The sequence below is a fragment of the Anoplophora glabripennis genome, unplaced genomic scaffold, assembly GCF_000390285.2.
Source record: "Anoplophora glabripennis isolate ALB-LARVAE unplaced genomic scaffold, Agla_2.0 scaffold168, whole genome shotgun sequence".
NCBI classification, from domain to species: Eukaryota; Metazoa; Arthropoda; class Insecta; order Coleoptera; family Cerambycidae; genus Anoplophora; species Anoplophora glabripennis.
Window position 1 is genome coordinate 548,335 of NW_019416458.1, and position 20,290 is coordinate 568,624.

The 20,290-nt window shown below is 33.8% G+C and overlaps 1 protein-coding gene across 1 annotated transcript in view; it reads right to left on the reverse strand.

Annotated features, from left to right (window-relative positions):
• LOC108907271 (inactive rhomboid protein 1) overlaps window positions 1–19,910 on the reverse strand; it is a 244,345-nt gene extending 224,435 nt beyond the window's left edge. Inside the window, exon 1 of the mRNA XM_018710877.2 lies at window positions 19,776–19,910. Within this exon, the coding sequence (XP_018566393.1) occupies window positions 19,776–19,813 (38 nt within the window). The 5' untranslated portion in view covers window positions 19,814–19,910. The remainder of the gene's footprint in view (window positions 1–19,775) is intronic.
• Between the last annotated feature and the right edge of the window lie 380 nt (window positions 19,911–20,290).

Here is a 20,290-nt window from a genome sequence, read left to right on the forward strand (position 1 = left end):
ATATTTACTTTTATATTCCTCGTTGACAGTCAATTGACAGCTGTCAACTGTCAATTTTGCCAATCTGGCATGAGAATTGAATTCAGCTCCCTCAAAAGCCCAAACTCTCAATGTGAAAAGAGAATATTTACTTTTCTATTCTTCGTTGACAGTGTATTGACAGCTGTCAACGGTCAATTTGTCCAATCTGACATGAGGGTTGAATCCAGTGACCTCAAAAACATTACCCTATATATTAGAATAATTAAAATATGCTTTTGACATCTGTAAATAGTACTGAAAATGAATAGTTTTGCAACGGGTCAGGGGAGCTTTGGCAGCTCCGTAGCTTCCAAAATGTTCATTTTGGCACTTTGTGCCCATGGAGACTTTTGTTCAGGATGACAAAATCTACAACATATCAAAAATTCAGACAATTTGACAGAAACCCAATTTTCATAAGATTATTGCGGGGTCCTTTATGATAAATAACAAGTATCACAATTCACAATGTCAGTACCAGACAAAAACATAATTTTCATGTACCATTTGCACGATTAAATTTAACTACTCGTTCTCCAAACTTTGTAGGACCTAAAATATTTAATTGTTTACCTGTGGAACTAAAAAATGCAAATAATGAGTTTTTATTAAAAACAAAATTGAAACAATATTTAACGGCTGTCGTGATAATTTCCGTCGCTAGATTTGAATGCCGCAAATATTTTACCTCGGCAATATTTTATTTAATAAACTCCCTTTAATTGTTTAATCTGTTTAATTATATTCATCCTAATTAACATCTATGTTACCAAAGGCGTGTCCCCAGAGGGTCGATACAGGTCTACCGTTTATAAGCAAACTCTTGGCCAGAAATACCTGACGTTCCCTACCCAGATTTTAATCCCGTCGGGTTGCATTCCTGGACTGAAAGTATGCCCTAAGATCTCCTATATAGTTCGAGTCGCACGGTATTTAATTAAAAAGGAATTCTCTGGGAGTGGTTCGTGTCGCAGATTTGCAGCTGGTCCGACACGGTCGATGTTCAGGAGATTGTGTCTGCCTTGCAGCACGTATACAGGGTGTTTATGCAATAAATACATTCCTTCGACAATTTTCATTAATGATCCAAAATGTCGTGTATTCCAGATAATTAATCAAGATATATTACGCGAAACTTAGTCCGACCCTGTATAGCCCGATTTAATCAACTGATCAACTGCTTACAATTCAGTAACTAGGATAAGTTTAGTGTGATTTTATTTTCAAGATAAAAAATGTTCAAATCAAGGGACAGAAAATTTTGAGTAGCAGTAATTCCAACGATTTTTGCCAGTCGAAATGTTCTCGGTTAGAAAATATTGAAACAGCCATGGGACTGAAAGTAATTAAAATATAGAAAAAATAAAGTAATCACAAATCGATATTAGGTAATTATACAAAAATTGCTCAAAATTATTTCCACAAATAAATAAGCGTTGTCTATTATAGGCAGTCAAATTGTCGAAAATCCCTTGTTTTTTTGCCAAAATTTAGTTCAATAAACAAAGAAATGTAAAAATTAGGAAAAATTCCTAACAGAAGAATCGAATGAACTGCTTTACTGAATGTTAGGGTTTCATTTTCAAAATGGCGTCCAAAGTTCGTAAAAACAGTTTTTTTTTCATTTAAAAAAAACTACATTTTAGAAAAAATACTTTAGACAAAAGTTGTAAAACTTTTTAAACAAAAATTTTGTGCCCAGTCCGATGTCAATTGATAAAAAAATTAATTGCAAAGAAAAACAGCTACAAATCGCATATTTTAAAAATTTTTATATCTTTAAAACGAAAAAGGATTTTTTGCGAGACTCTCAAAATATGTAGTCCTGGTAAATAGAATAAGTGTATTTTTGTAAAATTGCAAAATATTCGAGTTTTTGCAAAAATTTAGTTTTTTGGAAAAAAAGATATTCAATCACAAGCAAAACGCCACATTGAACTTAACCTAGTTACTTAATTACAAACAATTGGTCATTTGATTAAGTGGGGTGACACAAGGCCGACCTGAGTTTCGCGCAATAATTATTTAATAATATTCTGGAACCCACGAGATTTTAGTTTCTTAATGAAAGTTGTTTATTTTCTGATTCTCTACTACCCCTTTGATGCAACGCACTTATTTCAGAATCACCACGTAGGTACTAATATCTAGTTTCGTCAAAAAAAATATAAGGCATTATAATTGGAACACAGCTTAATGAAAGATACTTGAGGATAAACTAAGACGATTGAGCACTTCTTTTTCATCTACAGATTGTCGATACCATTGCACCAACTAAGTTGAAAATTTCAGTAAATCTGATAAACACGTATACAGGATGTTACAAATTCGCTTCTCACTTCATAAATTTCGGAAACGATAAAAGGTACGAAGTAGCTTAAATGGAAGCAAAGTTGCGTAATCAGGGGACCAACATTATGCCCCTAAAAAATCAAAGCTAACATGCTTAGTTTTCGAAATATTTGAAAAAAAAAACGAAATGTGGAAATCCGTTTTTGTTTCATTTCAGCCTTGTTTGAGGTGATATTGAAAAAAGAAGAACACTTTGTCAAGGCCACCCTAGAAATTTTATTACATTTTTTGCAATACTTTATGACCCCCAATACTGTATTGCCTCAGCCCAAATCAGATTCAGACGTTTTGTCTCGAAAAATTCATCTTCAGTGTATCCGTTCCAAATTTATCTAAATTTTTTATTTAGATTTCTTGTTTATTTAATTATCGTATACTGTAAGTGTCGTTAGACCCTGTGAAATCCATCTAGTTATTTAAACTATTACCACCAGTCGTTACAATAGAACATTTATTATTATTAACTACACAGGCCGACAAAATTTAAAAAAAAAAAAATCCGGAGATCAGACACTACGCTTCTGAAGGCATTTGGCGCGCTGAATCCGAATCTGGCCTCAGAATTGATCCATCACCCTAGGTTTCCGAGATATTCTAACCTAAAAGTGCAAAAAACACGTACTTTTGCTATATTCAAGGTTATGTAACTTGGCGAAAAAAATTTTTTTCTCAAAACTGAAAACATCATTGGAAACGACTATCTTTCCCCTTCAAAACGCATTTTTTTATTTGGAAAAAGCTCTATTTTTCGCGGAGATATCGTCAATTTAAGATGACCAGTATGGCTATATTATTACATCATGGCTAACCCCATAACACTGAGCGCTGCTAGCCCTAATTGTTAGGAACGTTAACCCCAAGCCCTATAACCCCACAACACTAAGCGGAGCGAGCCCTCATCGTCAGGAAGGTTAACTTCAAGCCCTATAACCCAATAACACTAAGCGCTGCGAGCCCTAATCGTCAGGAAGGTTAACCCCAAGCCCTATATGTCTGGAAGGTTAATCCCAAGCCCTATAACCCCACAACACTAAGCGCTGTGAGCCCTAATCGTCAGGAAGGTTAACTTCAAGCCCTATTACCCAATAACCCATAATACCCATTAATTGTGTTATAGGTCGAGCCATGATTTAATAAGGTAGCTATACTGATCATCTTTAATCGACGATATCTCCGCGAAAAATAAAGCTTTTTACAAATAAAAAAATGCGTTTTGAAGGAAAGATAGTAGTTTCCAATGATATTTTCAGTTTTGAGAAAAAAAATTTTTTTCGCTAAGTTACATAACCTTGAAAATAGCAAAAATACGTGTTTTTTGCACTTTTAGGTTAGAATATCTCGGACACCTAGGGTGATGGATCAATTCTGAGGCCAGATTCGGATTCAGCGCGCCAAATGCCTACGGAAACGCAGTGTCTGATCTATGGAATTTTTTCCTTGTTGGCCTGTGCTATTACCATCATTTGGTCATACATAACTCAATAAGTTGTTGCGTCAAAATTAAAACATTGTTACAATTTTAATTTTATTATGACAAATTAATTCTTAAAAATGCATATGAACAATCAAAACGCCAACTGAATATTATGCTTTAAAAAATTTCAGTAAATGTTCAAAAACATTTTCGTTTTGGCAAAGGTTGAAATTGAAGATCAGCGTAATATTATCGGAATTTATTATATCGGTAACTGCAACTGTGAAAGAGCATGTCAGATGTATTTGTATGAATATCCTGAAAAAAATAGATCGGAATTTGTTTGAATTTTGAGCACTCGAGAAGCCTAGAAATAACTATGAACACGGCAATAAAACTCTAATAATTTTTTATTTTAATGCGTGGTGGTAATAGTTTATATAACTAGATGGATTTCACAGGGTCTAACGACATTTAAAGTGTACGATAATTCAATAAACAAAGAAATCTAAATAAAAAATTTGGATAAATTTGGAACGAATACATTGAAGATGAATTTTTCGAGACAAAACGTCTGAATCTGGTTCGGGCTGACGCAGTACAGTATTGGGGATCATGAAGGCTTGCAAAAAATGTAATAAAATTTCTAGGGTCGTATTTAAAAAATGAAGTTGATGATGGTCCTGGAGAGACGAAACATTACATATAAAAACTGATTCGATAGAGGGCAAAAAGTGGCCATGAGAAAGTGTTCTTCTTTTTTCAATATCACCTCAAACAAGGCTGAAATAAAACAAAAGCGGATTTACAAAATTTCGTTTTTTTTTTTTCAAATATTTCGAAAATTAATAATGTTAGCCTTGATTTTTTAGAGACATAATTTTGGTCCTCCGATTACGCAACTTTGCTCCTCCGATTACGCAACTTTGCTCCTATTTACCTAAGCTACTTCGTATCTCTTACCGTCTCCGAGATCCCTGTAGTGAGAAGCGAATTGGTAATAGCCTGTATACATCCCAGAACTGTCCAGTGACAGCGTAGACAAGAGCTTAAATGCAGTTTAAAAAAACAACTTACAACTAGACTATTTATTTGATTTTAAAAAATAATACTTCAAGCTGCCCTCCCCCCACTAAAAGTTCACAGTGTATAATTATAAAGAAAAAAGGCTGTAGCTTATTTAATCGTAATTTTCCCGGGATTCCATTAAGAAAACTTCTGTTTCTAAAGAAAATTTCTCACCTTCCCCATGCCCCAAGAGATTCGTGTTCGGTTCCTTCTTAAAACACCGTGCTATTAACGACAGAATCCGAGCAACTCGCTATTAAAACATCCCCGCCTGATTAGTGACGTTCAGATCGCTCCTAATGGAAAGATTATGTATGCTCACGACGCGTTTAGAGTTTAATTACGTCTGAGAAAAGTTTTCCGTTAAGCTTAAAGTTCGGCGTCGCGTGCGCTCTACATTAAATCTGACTGTATCCTTTAACTGACACTCTTCCGTTTATCCGAGACGACAATTACAAAGTTTAGATTGCCCGGGAGATATCCGGAAGTTAAATAAAATCGGATACGACATAGTGAACAGAGAGGTTTTCTACCAAGCTAGAAAACATTCAGAAATGGCGAATTCTTTTATTTAATTCGGTTTTTTGCCGCACTAAAAACAATAGTTATTTATTGTATAAGTGTTTTAAGTGGTATTTTATCCACGCAAGATTGTTTAAACGCGAGAACGTAGTTCGAGCGGTTAATATTTAGTCCAGACGGTATCTGTTTCAAAAAGCCATATTTGGGTGAATCGTATATCCACGGAGATTTTTGGCTTATTGGCTTTCAAATATCACTAGAAATGAAAATTTTTCTATGCGCATAAAAAAAAACGTGGGCTAAATTTTTGGCGGCACAATATGTTAAAAAAATTCGAAAAATGTCATATTTTTCTTCCTATTTAATTGTGTATCTTTTCAAGAGTTGATTTTAGGCGAAAATGGAAGAGGAAAAAAATGTTTGTAATTAAATTTTTTACAAAACATGACTAGTTACAAATCGAATGAATCATGATTATTATGGTAAAAATCGAAAAAATCGCAAAAATGGGGTTAAAAAACAATACTTTTTAGGGAATTTTTTTGGTGTATTTAAATTGGGTGTAGGACCTTTATACTTGGCTCAAGAAAACTTCATGTTATGTAGAATCATCACACCAAATTTCATCAAAATCGGTTCGATAGATTTTGCATAATAATTTTGCAATCCAGATTTTGAAAAAAAAATTGCAAATTTTCAAAATTTTGCACAGCAAAAACCAAGGCCCTTAGATACTTGAAAATTTAATCACATATAGAAGGGCTCTCAAGCTTTCAAACTTTTTTTGAAAAATTCGAATCCGTCAATTAGGAGAGCTCTGGCGCTTGTTTAAACATTGGTCGAATTTTTGTACTTATAAACAATTAGAACTTTGTGAATATTCAATCAAATCAAATTTTTTAAAGCAGGTTTTAAAAGTTCTTGGAAAGACGCTTTTTTAAAAAAAAACAGATCGATTGATCAATTAGTTACGTAGTTATAGCCGATTCAATTTCGAGCAGGCCGAAGCGGCCGCGCTCTCTGCTTCCCCCACCACCACCACCCGTACGATTTTATTGAATTTCTCGCTTGCATAAATAACTTTAAACACGTTTTAAAGTAGGTTGCCAATGAAGAAAAGTATTGTAATCTTAGACCTGGTAAGTACTCGGAATACCAAAGGTATTTTTCGAAAAATTAGCCCGGATGTCCCAGTACATTTAGTGTAAATGACGGCTATAACTACGTAACTAATTGATCAATCGATCTGTTTTTTTTTTAAAGAAGCGTCTTTCCAAGAACTTTTAAAACCTGCTTTAAAAAATTTGATTTGATTGAATATTCACAAAGTTATTCTAATTGTTTATAAGTACAAAAATTCGACCAATGTTTAAACAAGCGCCAGAGCTCTCCTAATTGACGGATTCGAATTTTTCAAAAAAAGTTTGAAAGCTTGAGAGCCCTTCTATATGTGATTAAATTTTCAAGTATCTAAGGGCCTTGGTTTTTGCTGTGCAAAATTTTGAAAATTTGCAATTTTTTTTTCAAAATCTGGATTGCAAAATTATTATGCAAAATCTATCGAACCGATTTTGATGAAATTTGGTGTGATGATTCTACATAACATGAAGTTTTCTTGAGCCAAGTATAAAGGTCCTATACCCAATTTAAATACCCCAAAAAAATTCCCTAAAAAGTATTGTTTTTTAACCCCATTTTTGCGATTTTTTCGATTTTTACCATAATAATCATGATTCATTCGATTTGTAACTAGTCATGTTTTGTAAAAAATTTAATTACAAACATTTTTTTCCTCTTCCATTTTCGCCTAAAATCAACTCTTGAAAAGATACATAATTAAATAGGAAGAAAAATATGAAATTTTTCGAATTTTTTTAACATATTGTGCCGCCAAAAGTTAAGCCCACGTTTTTTTTATGCGCATAGAAAAATTTTCATTTCTAGTGATATTTGAAAGCCAAAAAGCCAAAAATCTCCGTGGATATACGATTCACCCAAACCAAAACAGATACCGCCTGGTCTAATTCTTAAGTGGATAAAAGGCAATTAAATCACGAATGCAATACAACGTTTTATCCATAATCACATCACAATCATATCTGTGGAATCAGAATTATTGGAATTTAATAAAAAAAATATTCGCACAACTTGATATTTCTCACTAGTACTCCATGAAACGTGGTAGGTTTTGTTATACCTACTGGTTGTTATGGTACGTTGTTTATTATCAAATATCTAATAAACAGTTCCATCTGAATTTGGTAAAAATGCAAGAAAGTAGGTAATTGTGTTCCTGTGGCTGTTTTTGAAGAAGCTCAAGNATCTGTGGAATCAGAATTATTGGAATTTAATAAAAAAAATATTCGCACAACTTGATATTTCTCACTAGTACTCCATGAAACGTGGTAGGTTTTGTTATACCTACTGGTTGTTATGGTACGTTGTTTATTATCAAATATCTAATAAACAGTTCCATCTGAATTTGGTAAAAATGCAAGAAAGTAGGTAATTGTGTTCCTGTGGCTGTTTTTGAAGAAGCTCAAGAAGCAATTTTCCGTTTATTGTCAGCGAAATCCAGGGAACATTACGAAAAAGTGTTAGCCGAATTTAACGAACGGAGGAAAAAAACGGAGAGTAATGGCAATAAATGAAGAAGTCATGCTATCGTATTTTTTAAATTTGAAGAAACAATATGCAATTTCATCTATGTGGTCGAAGTATTGGATGTTGAAGGCTACTATAAAGGTCTACAAAAATATAGATATTGGAAAATATAACAAGCTTACTGCTTATTTGAAGAGTGAATCGAGAGGATACAAAGCAAAGAAGCTGCAGTATTGGAAAGAGCACATATTGAAGAATTTTTGGCTGGGGCTTCCGATAAAGAATCTTTAATGATTAAGGTAATGTCTCTTTACCTTTTATATGTTGTTAGGTATTGCTTTAGGTTGCACTAGTAATAGGGATTTCTGGTGTCTGTCGATGCTGCGAATTGACAAATTTGAAAATTAGTGACGTACAGGACGATGTCAGTTACCTACTTGTTTCAATACCTGACACCAAGACGGGCATTTCAAGAAAATTGAAACCTGATATTGCAAGAAAAATTCAAGGAAAATATAACTGTTCCTTACAAGTAGAGATATCCGTAACTTGTGCAAATTCTTCACAAACTTCGGCAGATGTTATGCGTTCCGAAAATGATGGCAACAATGCTACAAGGGTTGTTATTAACGGAAAGGAAGTTAAATGTGACAAAACAAAAAACGAAATGTCTATTACTATAAATGTAAATGTTAATGTTAACAAGCAATTAAATTAAAATTGATTTAATATAGGTTTAATATTTTTTCATTATTCTTCTAGTGAAATTAAGTTGCAAAGTGACTGGATAAAAAGAAATTTAAATACTTATTAAAAAGAAATTAAATATCTAACACCTCTGTGATAAGGGGATTTTGCTAAGTTCTTAGTTCATTAAACAGAAAAGACAACTACAGTTCGACATTTAAGTGTGAAGTCAGTAGCGTCAATAAGAAATTAAAAATAATATAGGCCGACAAGATTAAGAGCAACAACACGAATATACTTTCCCAAAGGATTTTAGTGCGAGGTTGAAATTTCTCAATTGGTTCTGGTTTTCGAGATATCTTGACCTAAAAGTGCCAAAATTGCGATTTTTTAACATATTCGAGGCTACATGGAAAGGTAATTTTTTTGCTGAAACCATTAATGGGGTCATAAAGCACTACGCCGTACAAAGTCGGACGCAGTGAGCGACTGGGCCATAAATTTCAGTTGTTGACAAATTGCCTAGCAGTGCAGTGCAGCAATGCAGAATTATTTTATTGTTGATTATTCTTATTTCATAACTTTTCTAACCTAAACAACCTTTCATCATCCTTTCTTTCCTGGCAAGGACATGTTCACACTTTCCCGTTGGTTTTTGGCGAGCAGTAATATATTTTAATGAAAATATAAATGTTTTTTAATATGTCATAACAAAAATTTACCATGAATATTATAAAATTAAAAATGTATGGAAAGAGTCGCGAATATGCCCTGTTTATAAAAAAGGGACTAAAAACGACATAACTAATTATCGGCCCATAGCTATTATAAGTAACTTTTCAAAAATTCTAGAAATAATTTTACACAATCGACTTTATTTTCATATTGAAAAATCTATATCTCCGTATCAACATGGATTTATGAGTGGTCGTTGAACTACCTCAAATCTAGTTGAGAAAACCCAATTTATTGCTGAAGCTTTGGATGCAGGAAGTCAGGTTGATGTTGTGTATACCGACTTTTCTAAAGCTTTCGATCGGCTTGATCACAATTTATTAACTTTGAAATTGGAGTCTTATGGTATATCTCCTGCTCTATTAACTCTGTTTAAATCCTATTTTAGTAATAGGTACCAATTTGTGCAGTATCGAGGCTTTCAATCATGTAAATTCCATCAATCTTCAGGAGTTCCGCAAGGGTCAATTCTGGGACCACTGTTATTTATTATTTTTATTAATGACTTAACTGAATGCCTCGATGTCAACTATTTACTATATGCGGACGACCTGAAGTTATTCTTGGAAGTTAAATCATCTACTGACTGTACTACATTACAAGATAATCTTGACAGATTACACAATTGGTGTTCATGTAATAATCTACCTCTGAATGTAAGTAAATGTAAATTTATGACTTACAGTCGACGCAAAACTAATCTAGATTTTGATTATAAAATTGGTGAATCTTTTTTAAATAGAGTTACGCAATTTACTGACCTTGGTGTTACTTTCGATACCAGATTATCGTTTGACGACCACATTAGTTTAGTAACCAAATCTGCTTATAAGAATTTAGGCTTTATTTTGCGTAATTCTAAGGACTTTCAGAACGTAAAGGTTCTAAATATATTACGCCTGGGATCTTCGTAAAGAACTTCAGCGGAAATTTTAGAAACATTGTCGAAAACGTTATTTTTCGCATCGCGTCTTCCGCTTCTCGTTGATGATAGTTTGGGTATAAGCATCGGGCATAAGCTTCTACTTTGACCGGGATTAGCCCTGCGTAGAGTGGTTGGACACAGCTTCGTAATTCGGATTGGAAAGTTGAGCAATACATTGCCACAATTTTCCTCCTCGACTACATCCGGCTAGTATTGTTCCTTATCCCTGTTACTAAACAAATACCTCCATATTTATCATGGACTGATGAACTAAACTAAGTAAACTCATCGAAACCGGCATAATATCCCTTTTGGTCTCCGGAGCGGATCAATATTATTCTTTCTCTCGAGCACCTTCTCGTTCTCTACCGCTCTATATCAAAATATCAGGGGCCGAGTTAGATTGGAAAAGTTGGAAGGCGGGCCACCGAATTAAATGCCCCTAAATAAAAACTAATCGCGAGTTCGGCGTAAGTTCGCCGGAAACGGGTTGTTAAAACTTCCGGTGCCTTGCACCAATTACCCATTAAAGTCATACGCCATGCGGTGATATAACTCCGAGATATATGTCTTAACAACCGAAGTTGGTGGCCATTGCTTGAATATTTATCGATTTATGGGTACTTTCCCTCCCTTGATTATACAGGTGTTCGCGATAAAATTATGTAGTTGCTCGGTTGGATAATTTCTGGGTCGGTTGCCACGTCATCGGTTCACAATTCTTAACATATCGCTCTCTTCAGAAGATATTATTGAAGAAGCACCAACTAATAATTATTGTTACAGCAACCATCATTTTTATTTGTCAGGCTACTTTGAATGAAATATGAAAATATATTTTTTATATGCTTGTAACTTTTAAATAAAAACAATAAATACAATAACATATTAGTTTCCACAGTCGTGGAAATAAACGGAAAAAAGTTATAAGCGAAAAACGTGAATTTACGTAAAAATTATACAATTAACCAGCCTGTAAACAATCTTCCCCCCATTTTTATGACTGTGGAAACTAATATGTTATTGTTCATAATATTTAGCATCTATAGTGACAAATTCAGCTTGCCGAAACAAAAAGTCGCGAAATGGTCATTTCTCAGCTTATTTTCCTGGCCTAATATTTTCTTTGGCGATTAAAACTATATTTTCTCTAAGTCGCCTCTCTAAAGGCTGAATAACATTATCGTTCGCCCTAAGTGTCGATTACCAGGGAGCTCATTTGCGAATGGAAATTTCGGCGGCCAGTAAGGGGCCAGAGGATAATCCCAGGCACAATATTTTGATAAGACCCAGGTACTAACAATTAGCTCGGCCCTGTTAGGCGAACATTATACACTAGGAGGAAGTTGTACGAAACAGAATAATTATCGGACCTTCCTGGATGCCACGGTCAGATAGGTATAGTTTCATTAAACATAGAAATTCAAACCCGGTTTCGTCTAATACAGGACCCCAATATTCAGGTAGATGTAGCTACACAAAGTAAGTTTGTAGCAAAATTTGTGCTACTATTTCGTTCATAATATTCGGGAATTTTTATGGTCACAACAGCGAACTAATCGCCCTATACACGTGACACAGTATACAGGGTGTCTCACGGTGACAGCCCATTAGAATTATTTCAGAGACTACTCGCAGAGAAAACATTGTTTAATACATCAAAATATTATTTAAAACAAATAAAAAAAGTGTCATATATCCACAATTAAATATGTAGTTAATTGAAATAAATATTTTCTTTGATTATTGACTTACAAATTTATTTTATACCACATTATTGTTTTAAATAACAAAATATTAGGTTGTCTTGATATATGTATGCGATTTAAAAGAATGTATCATTTGTCGATTGAATTAAATTTATGATCAATTTAATATCATCATTTTGCAAATTAACAAAATATTTTTTTGTATTGACACACGCATGCGATTTAATTAATAGAAATTTTGTCCGACTCATTAAATATAACGAGCGTTCAAATAAAAACGTGATCAAGTTGGTTCTGAAAATTTGGACGTAGGGCGTAGCGTATAGCAAATGAACTTAAACGTCATCTGTCAAAGCGCTATATCGCCGCTATCAATTTGAATATTTTCGTTTTAAAAAGCGTTTAAAATGGTGTTTTCTCAAGAACAAAAAGTGTTTATCATAGAGTCCTACTTTAGAAATGGACGCAAGATTGATGGAATATGGAAGTATTCTATTGAGGAATGTTTCATAGAATTTCAAAATCAATTTCCCGGCGTTGTTGAGTACAAAATTTTTCAAAGTGCAGTTCAGCGTTGTGTTAATGTTTTTCGTGAAACGGGCAGTGTAACAAGAAAAGAAGGAAGCGGCCGACCTAAAAAGCGGACTGAAGAATTAAAAGAAAATGTCCAACAAATAATGGAAAATGCGCCAAGAACTTCTGTACGTGTTTTATCACAAATGGTGGGAGTATCAGTCGGTACCTGCCACACAGTGTTAAAAAAAGATTTGCGTTTGTTCTCCTATCGTTTAACTTGTCAGCAAGAACTTCATGAAGTTGATTTTCCGCGACGGGCTGTATTTTGTGAATGGTTTTTAAACAACTACGGTGAACTTCATAATATCACCTTTTTTTCTGATGAAGCCTGGTTTCATTTAAGTGGTTACGTAAACTCACAGAATATGAGAATGTGGTCTTCTGAAAAACCAGATAACTTTTTTGTCGAGGGCCCTCTACACGCTCAAAAAATTGGAGTTTGGTGTGCTCTCAATCGAAGGAGGATTTATGGACCTATTTTTTTTAATGGTACTCTTACTGCGCAAAGGTATAGAGAAGAAATTATCGCTCCTTTTGTTAACCAGCTGGAAGAAAACGAAATTACAAACTTTTACTTTCAACAAGATGGCGCAAGGGCACATACGGCAGGCGAGACGATGAATATGTTGAGGGAAGTTTTCCAAAATCGACTAATAAGTCTCAATGCTGAACATGAATTTCCACCGAGGTCATGTGATATTACGCCGTGTGATTTCTTTTTGTGGCCTTACCTTAAAAACACTATTTTTGAACTGCCTATTCCTGATTTAAACCATCTGCAGGCTCGACTTATAGACAAGATTCGTGAAATTAACAATACCCCGAGCATCTTAGAAAATGTCTTTAATTCTTTGAGGAACAGGTGTGAAAAGTGCTTGGAACAAGGAGGGGGACACTTTCAGCAGCTGCTTTAATTTATTGTTATAACAAGGAGGGGGACACTTTCCGCAGCTCCTTTAATTGTTTGTTATTGTTATCACGATTATTCTTTAAAATAAAGTTATATAGTCATTAACGTTATTGAAACTGACAGCTGCTATACAGCTCGTTGAGAAATGAGGTTAAGTTGGTCGCTATAAGCTACTCCCTACGTCCATTGTGTCAGAGCCAACTTCGACCACGTTTTTATTTGAACGCTCGTTATTATCAATTTAACAGTATATTTTGTTGTATGGACACAATCCTGTGTTTTAATTAATTGAATCTTTGTTTGTTTAATTAAATATATTGTCAATTTAGCACTATTATTTTGTTCCTTATAAGTAATATTAATTTGAAATGTTTTTTTATTGTTTTGTTTAAAACAAAATTGATGTAAAACTGAGTAAATATTTACTTAATTGGAACTTTACATTTATTGGCTTGAAGAAATTATTTCATCAATTTAATAAATGTACTTATATACCTATTGTAATTTGTAACTTGAATTTCTTTAAATATTTTCTTTAAATACATAATATCAAAACATAATTTTTATATAAAGGCAGATACATAGTGATTTGGAAAGAATAGTTGGAATACTTAAATATTATGACATTAATTTGCTTCTGTATATCAAATATTTTATAGGTATTAAAAAAAACTGGAAATCGTCTGGGTTTAGGTATAAGGGTATAACCCAGAATATCTATTCTGAGCCGAGTATGTAAATAAAATTATTAAATGAATGACAATGTATATATTTATTTTACAATACATAATGATAACGCCATAACATATTATTGGACATGTGAAAAGTGGTCTTAAATACCTATACGTATAATGTAATAATATGAATAGATATACGAGTAATTATTATAAACTCTTACCTGTTTTTACAATAAAATTTCACACCACAATCGCTTATTATACAGCACCAGCCAACAGATTTCATTAAATTAGGTTATACTAGCATATATGTACGTCATACGAACGACCGTATCCACGGAAAGACGAAAAAAAAAAGGATAAGCAATATGCGTAGTTCGTTAAAGAGATACGACGTGACCGATGACGCGCGGCCGCAAAGCTTCACAATTGGCTAATTCGACCACGTTACACTAAATTAATTTGTTATTCGTTGCATTTTTACTTGGATAGTTTGAAAATATATATCGTTTGAAGTGAACAAAACATTTTGTAATTCCCATTTGTACCATTTGAAAACATTAAACATCTAACGTGGTTGAAATAACAAAGGCTAAAAGGGAATTTATAACAATATATTTTGTTGAAAGGTAGTCTGATTCTTTTGCTGTAAGCAAACTTAGACTTAAATGAAATGAATGAAAATGTTAATTTTAAACTTTATTTAACACTTTTTATGTTTTACATTCACAAAATACTTACTTGTTTCATATATAATTTATGTTAAATTTATGAAAATTTCAACTATTTTATTTTGTTACTTCTAATCTGGCTATTTCTTAAATCGTTTCATAAATTAGTTGATTGAAACATGCGTTTGTTGAAATAACTAAAGAATATGAACAAAAAAATATTAATTGAATTAACAAATCTATTTTTAATCTTTTTGACGTTGAAAACAGACTTAAACTGTCAATATTTTATGACAGCTATCGAAAAAAAATATTTTTCCAAATATTTCCGAAACGTATAAATGCCACGATGCCCTTAGGACGATCATAATCACTAGATCTCAAAGCTGACGATGACCTAAGGAGTCATAGGCGTCCCAAACCGAAGGGGAAGTGGCAAACATCGTCCCGACGTTTTGTATGCGTCGCGCGGCTGCGACAAAACAAATTTCAGGAGCGTCTCAGAATTATACGTTTCCGGAGGGCTTAACGGTCACGAAAACCGTATAAAAACAAACAGCCTCTCGTCGAGATATCGAATTGGAGAGCGAGAGAGACATCTATTTAGTCTAATAGGTCCGGCATGTGGAACTTCGCAGCGCGTCTGAATAATTCTCCTGAAAGAAACAGTTAATTTATCAGTTCGGGAATCGAAGTCGGCCGTTTTACGCTTCGAATTCGGTTCGGTTTGTTCGGAGGGGGAGATAGTAAGATGAAAGGGATTTTCTCTTGCTAATAAACGCGAAAGTTTCAAAGGAATACCCCGGTGTTAGGAAATCGGTTGGAATTTAATCGTTTTTGTAATGGCAGTTCTTTTAATTTGTTGTTTACTGTTTGCAAAACTAGGAAATACCTCGTAAAACATTGCAGTAGTATATTTGGATTAGATAGAAAGTAACAAAACAATTATGTTTCTTTTGTATAGTTGTTACGATGTCAATTGAAACTTATAAATCTTAAAACACAAGACCGTATGCACTTCTCCTGAAATTTCTTCCTATGCTTTGACCATGATGTGGCCTCGAATATACTCGAATAGCAATTCGGATAGTCCGGTATTGGTAAACTAGTCCGCCTGACGTAGAATTGACGGCGGCGCGCTGGTCATCAAAGCAAAACTGTATTGGTCCACTAGGTCGTAAATAATGTTGTATGGTACACGGGTTCACTTAGCTTTGCCGCTTTGCCAGTGCAGTGCAGAGCATTGCTTGGCGAGATATGTTGTTGGTATAATACGTATTATTATTTATTAGTTGATATTATTATTTGTTCATATCGTAACCAGTAAAGGGTAATAGTTATTAAAATAAATGTTATATGTAATTATCTAGTAATTTAGCGTGGCCCTCTGGAGACTCTTTGAAGCGGAAGATAACGAAATAACTCGGGAAAATCCCCAAATAGTGGAACCGGTTTTGTCGAAAGCATCAAAACAAACTCAGAGTTTAAAAACAAAGATTTATACGTAAAAAGTCAACGTATTATATTAAATATATATGAATGTTTGAAAAATGAAAATAGTGAACAATGTGATAAAAAAGTTAGGAAACGGATTAACGAATTAACTAAGATATCAAAAACGACAATTTTTCGCGTAATTAAAGAAGGATTGATCACGGTACAGAGGAAACGGAAAAATACAAAATTAAAGAAAATTGACGATTTTACCAGATGTATACCTACTTATGCCAGTGTTACTTTTATTGTCAGTCCGATAGATGTCAGTGTCTATACTCCACGCACAGTTGTTTGGGTGCTGCCTAGATATTTGAGGCGACAAGGACCATATTCATAATAATTTTAACTCAAGATATTATTTCAAAAGTAACATTAGTCATATTAGTCAATATTATTATTTTATCTATGTGTGCTTTGATTTAAACAAATGAAAAACGTATCTATTTTATCGTATTTATTCAAGTTCACCACTTTTCTCAGTGTATTAGTTTTTCGGTTAAGTGTTATTAAATTTTACACTGAGTATACTATTTATTGCATTTTCACAAAAAAAAATGAAAAGTACAGACGCATCAGTTAAAGTAAAATGCAAAGAAGCGAACAGCATATTTGTAATAGAACAAAAAATGCCCATATTTTCAAAATTTCAGTAAATGTTTATTTATATCATAATCCTTTTTCAATAACCGAAACTTATACACAGCTTTTATAAATGATTGTAAACCACATGCTCAGTAATTTTTGCTGCCATTGTTTAATTTGCTTCAATAATAAATCGTACATACAGGGTGATTCACAAATGGTGGTTGGGGGGTATCAAATAATAATAAACTGTTTACATCATATTCATTTTGCTGTCTGATAGTTTGATAATTTTCTCCTTTTAATAAAGTTAATAAAGTTAATACTAAACTATATGTATTAATATTGATAGTTCATGTCAATCAATTTTAAAAACAATTTTATTTAATTACATGTAACGCCCCTCCAACCACTCCACAGAGGTTTAGGGATTTTCATTTGATCTTACCAACTGCGCATTGTTGGTTGCCTACGCCCTATGGTCACGTGGCTTGTAAACATTTATGAAGTGAACTTGAAGTATGTAACAAATACTCAGTGATGGAATAGAAAATTCTTGCAGTTCTACCTCTGTGACAGAAATAAAATGGCGTCTAACTATTATCGAACCACGGGTAATTATAAACAAATAAACTTGAAAACGTGACATATGCACCATCCCAAGTAATAACCGTATCCGAGTAATAAAATTTTATGGAGCAAATTTCGAGGAGGACCGCGGATTTCCCGGTAAGAATAATCTCGCAGCCATCGTTGATATTCATGCGATGTATTGATTTTGTGTAAATACCATGCATAAACCGAATAAACATGTACCCCGATGCGGCGGCCGATTATTAATCATTGGAATACTTGAAATTTGACAATAAATATTCATTAGGCCAATTATTTATTAGGCGATTACCGGGCCATATTAATGCTTTCATTGTTTAATTAAATATTGATTAATGACGCGCTTCAGTCAATAGAAACTGTAACGAATTTATCGAAAGACTTACATTTAATTGAATAACACAGAGTGTAAAGCGAATATTGGAAGCAATAATTGAACTGTTTATAACAGAAAAAATTAGCAACATTATTTCATAATGATTTTTCAAAAATGGGATGTGAAACGCAGTCTTTGATCAGTTACCATTAACTTCAATTGGAGTGTTGCCAGTTGCTACCTTTTTAAGCAGCCATGGAGTGGCAGAGTAGACAGAGTAGATTTTTTTGATTTTTTAGGCTTAATTTCCAAACAAATTTGAATGCATAAAACTTGAGGAAAGAGGTTTTTTTAGGGTGCTAAATTTACTTAAATATGTCATATGTTTTGACGCTGTTTGTAGAGGGCGTCACTATGTACGCTTGAATTAAATTGGCCGTAACTTTTTTACTACCCTGTACATTAACGTTTCGTATTAGTACGTTTATTCCCCTATCAATTTTAAGCAAAAAAGGTTGAAATCTCTCAGGCCAACCATTTCCGAGATATTGTCTGATGAAGAATGCACACCATATTTTCAAATTTTATTAACTACTTACAGCGAAACATTTTAAAATTTATTCACCATCTGATGCAATGCAATGGTCCTGAATTTTAGCTCATTACATTTTTTTCATACAACTAACCATTTTCGAGAAAATCACTGCAGACTAGTGACAATACTACCGTTTAGTCAGTAGTTTTCGAGTAGTGAGTATACAACTGTATACGATCAAAGATAAAAAATGTGCTCACGTTAAAAATTTGTAAAAAAATGTATATCTTAACTCACTAGAATAGCTAATGTATTTCTTTGTTCTAAAGAATTTAATGACGTCACAGTGCAAATTGTATTTTTTTAACATGTACTTAAATGAGCTCAAAATGAAAAACGAAAAAATACCATTTCATATTTTTTAACATATTTTCATTATTTTCAAGGTTGGAAAATGCCCCGTTGAAGGTAGACATGCTGGTGTTATCAGCAAAAAGAATACTTGCAACTTTGCAGTCAAAACAAAAGAAAAGTAAAGAACCCAAGACCGAGCCTTGTGGAAACTCCAATTTCTAACATGGTGGATTTAACGCAAATGTAAGCAGCATATCTGTTAATTAAATAAGATGATGTGATGAAAAACATACAATTTCTGCTAAGCAACTATGTAAAAAAAATAATAAAATATCTGTTAAAAATTAGCATCATCAACTTTTCTAGAATAATTGATTTTTAAAACCAAACTCTTCGCTGTTACGCCTTGTCTATCTCACAATCAGTCTCAGTATCTCAATCAAGACAGTTAAAGCAAATATTAAACACCAAGTTTAACGCACTGATTTAAATTCAGTAGGAGCGTCAAGATAAAAGGTAATTCCAAATCTATTACACAGTAAGTACATGATTTTTTTAGATAGCGTTTCCCTGGAAGCGATAAGATAACGGCATTTGATGTATGTTATAATTTCTAAGTACCCAATCGAACACCACTGATTAGCGATAAAGGTGCCTGATAATCTAATTATTTTGCACGACAACAAAGCAAGAAGTCCGCGACTTAAAGTCAACCTTGCGGTTTTCACATCAACACGTAAAACATAATAGCAATAAATACATAAATAGCATACAAATGATCGCTGCTTGAATAGTAAAACGTGATTTTTCGCACTATTTACCCACTTCTGTCAGGAAATATGACATAACGCGTCGATTTCTCTTTACAGAACCTGTCACCTTACGACATGGCATGGTATCGTTTCAAATAAACTCACGAACAGGTGACACTTCAATGTTTTGAAAGATAAACATAACCTAACCTCGGCTTTAGGTGATCGCGTTGAGGTACGTCTAAATATAACTTACAGCGGCTCCAACGTCACGCTTTCCTCGTCGGAATCCATGTCGTCGAACAGCTATCAGTCACCAGAAGTCGAAATTTCACTTTACGCACTGCGGAAACACATTTTTTTCACACACAGGGGTCTCGTTACTCCACGGCGATTTGTATCATTTGAATCGAGAGAAACTCACACGCGTTCGCGACCCGCCGCGAACGGAGAACAATAAAACGGGTTGGAAGGGGACGGCGATACGGGAAGCCCCTGGCGATAGAGAAGGACGGAGACGTATCTGAGACAGGTACAGGCATAGGCGTGCTTGGCCGTCGCGGTGATGTCACCGAGGTTTGTTTAATTAGAATGTAAAGTGGAAATTTATACAGTTTTTGCGCAAACATCCTTACGTAATGTTTGTTTTGGTTTGTTTACTGGTTTTTAGAGTTTGAAGATTCCTATTTAGTTGAGAAATTAGTAGAGTAATGTTTCTCAAAAAATATTGATCCCTGCAAAACTGTACAAGGTGTCTTTAAGCTTAGCGGC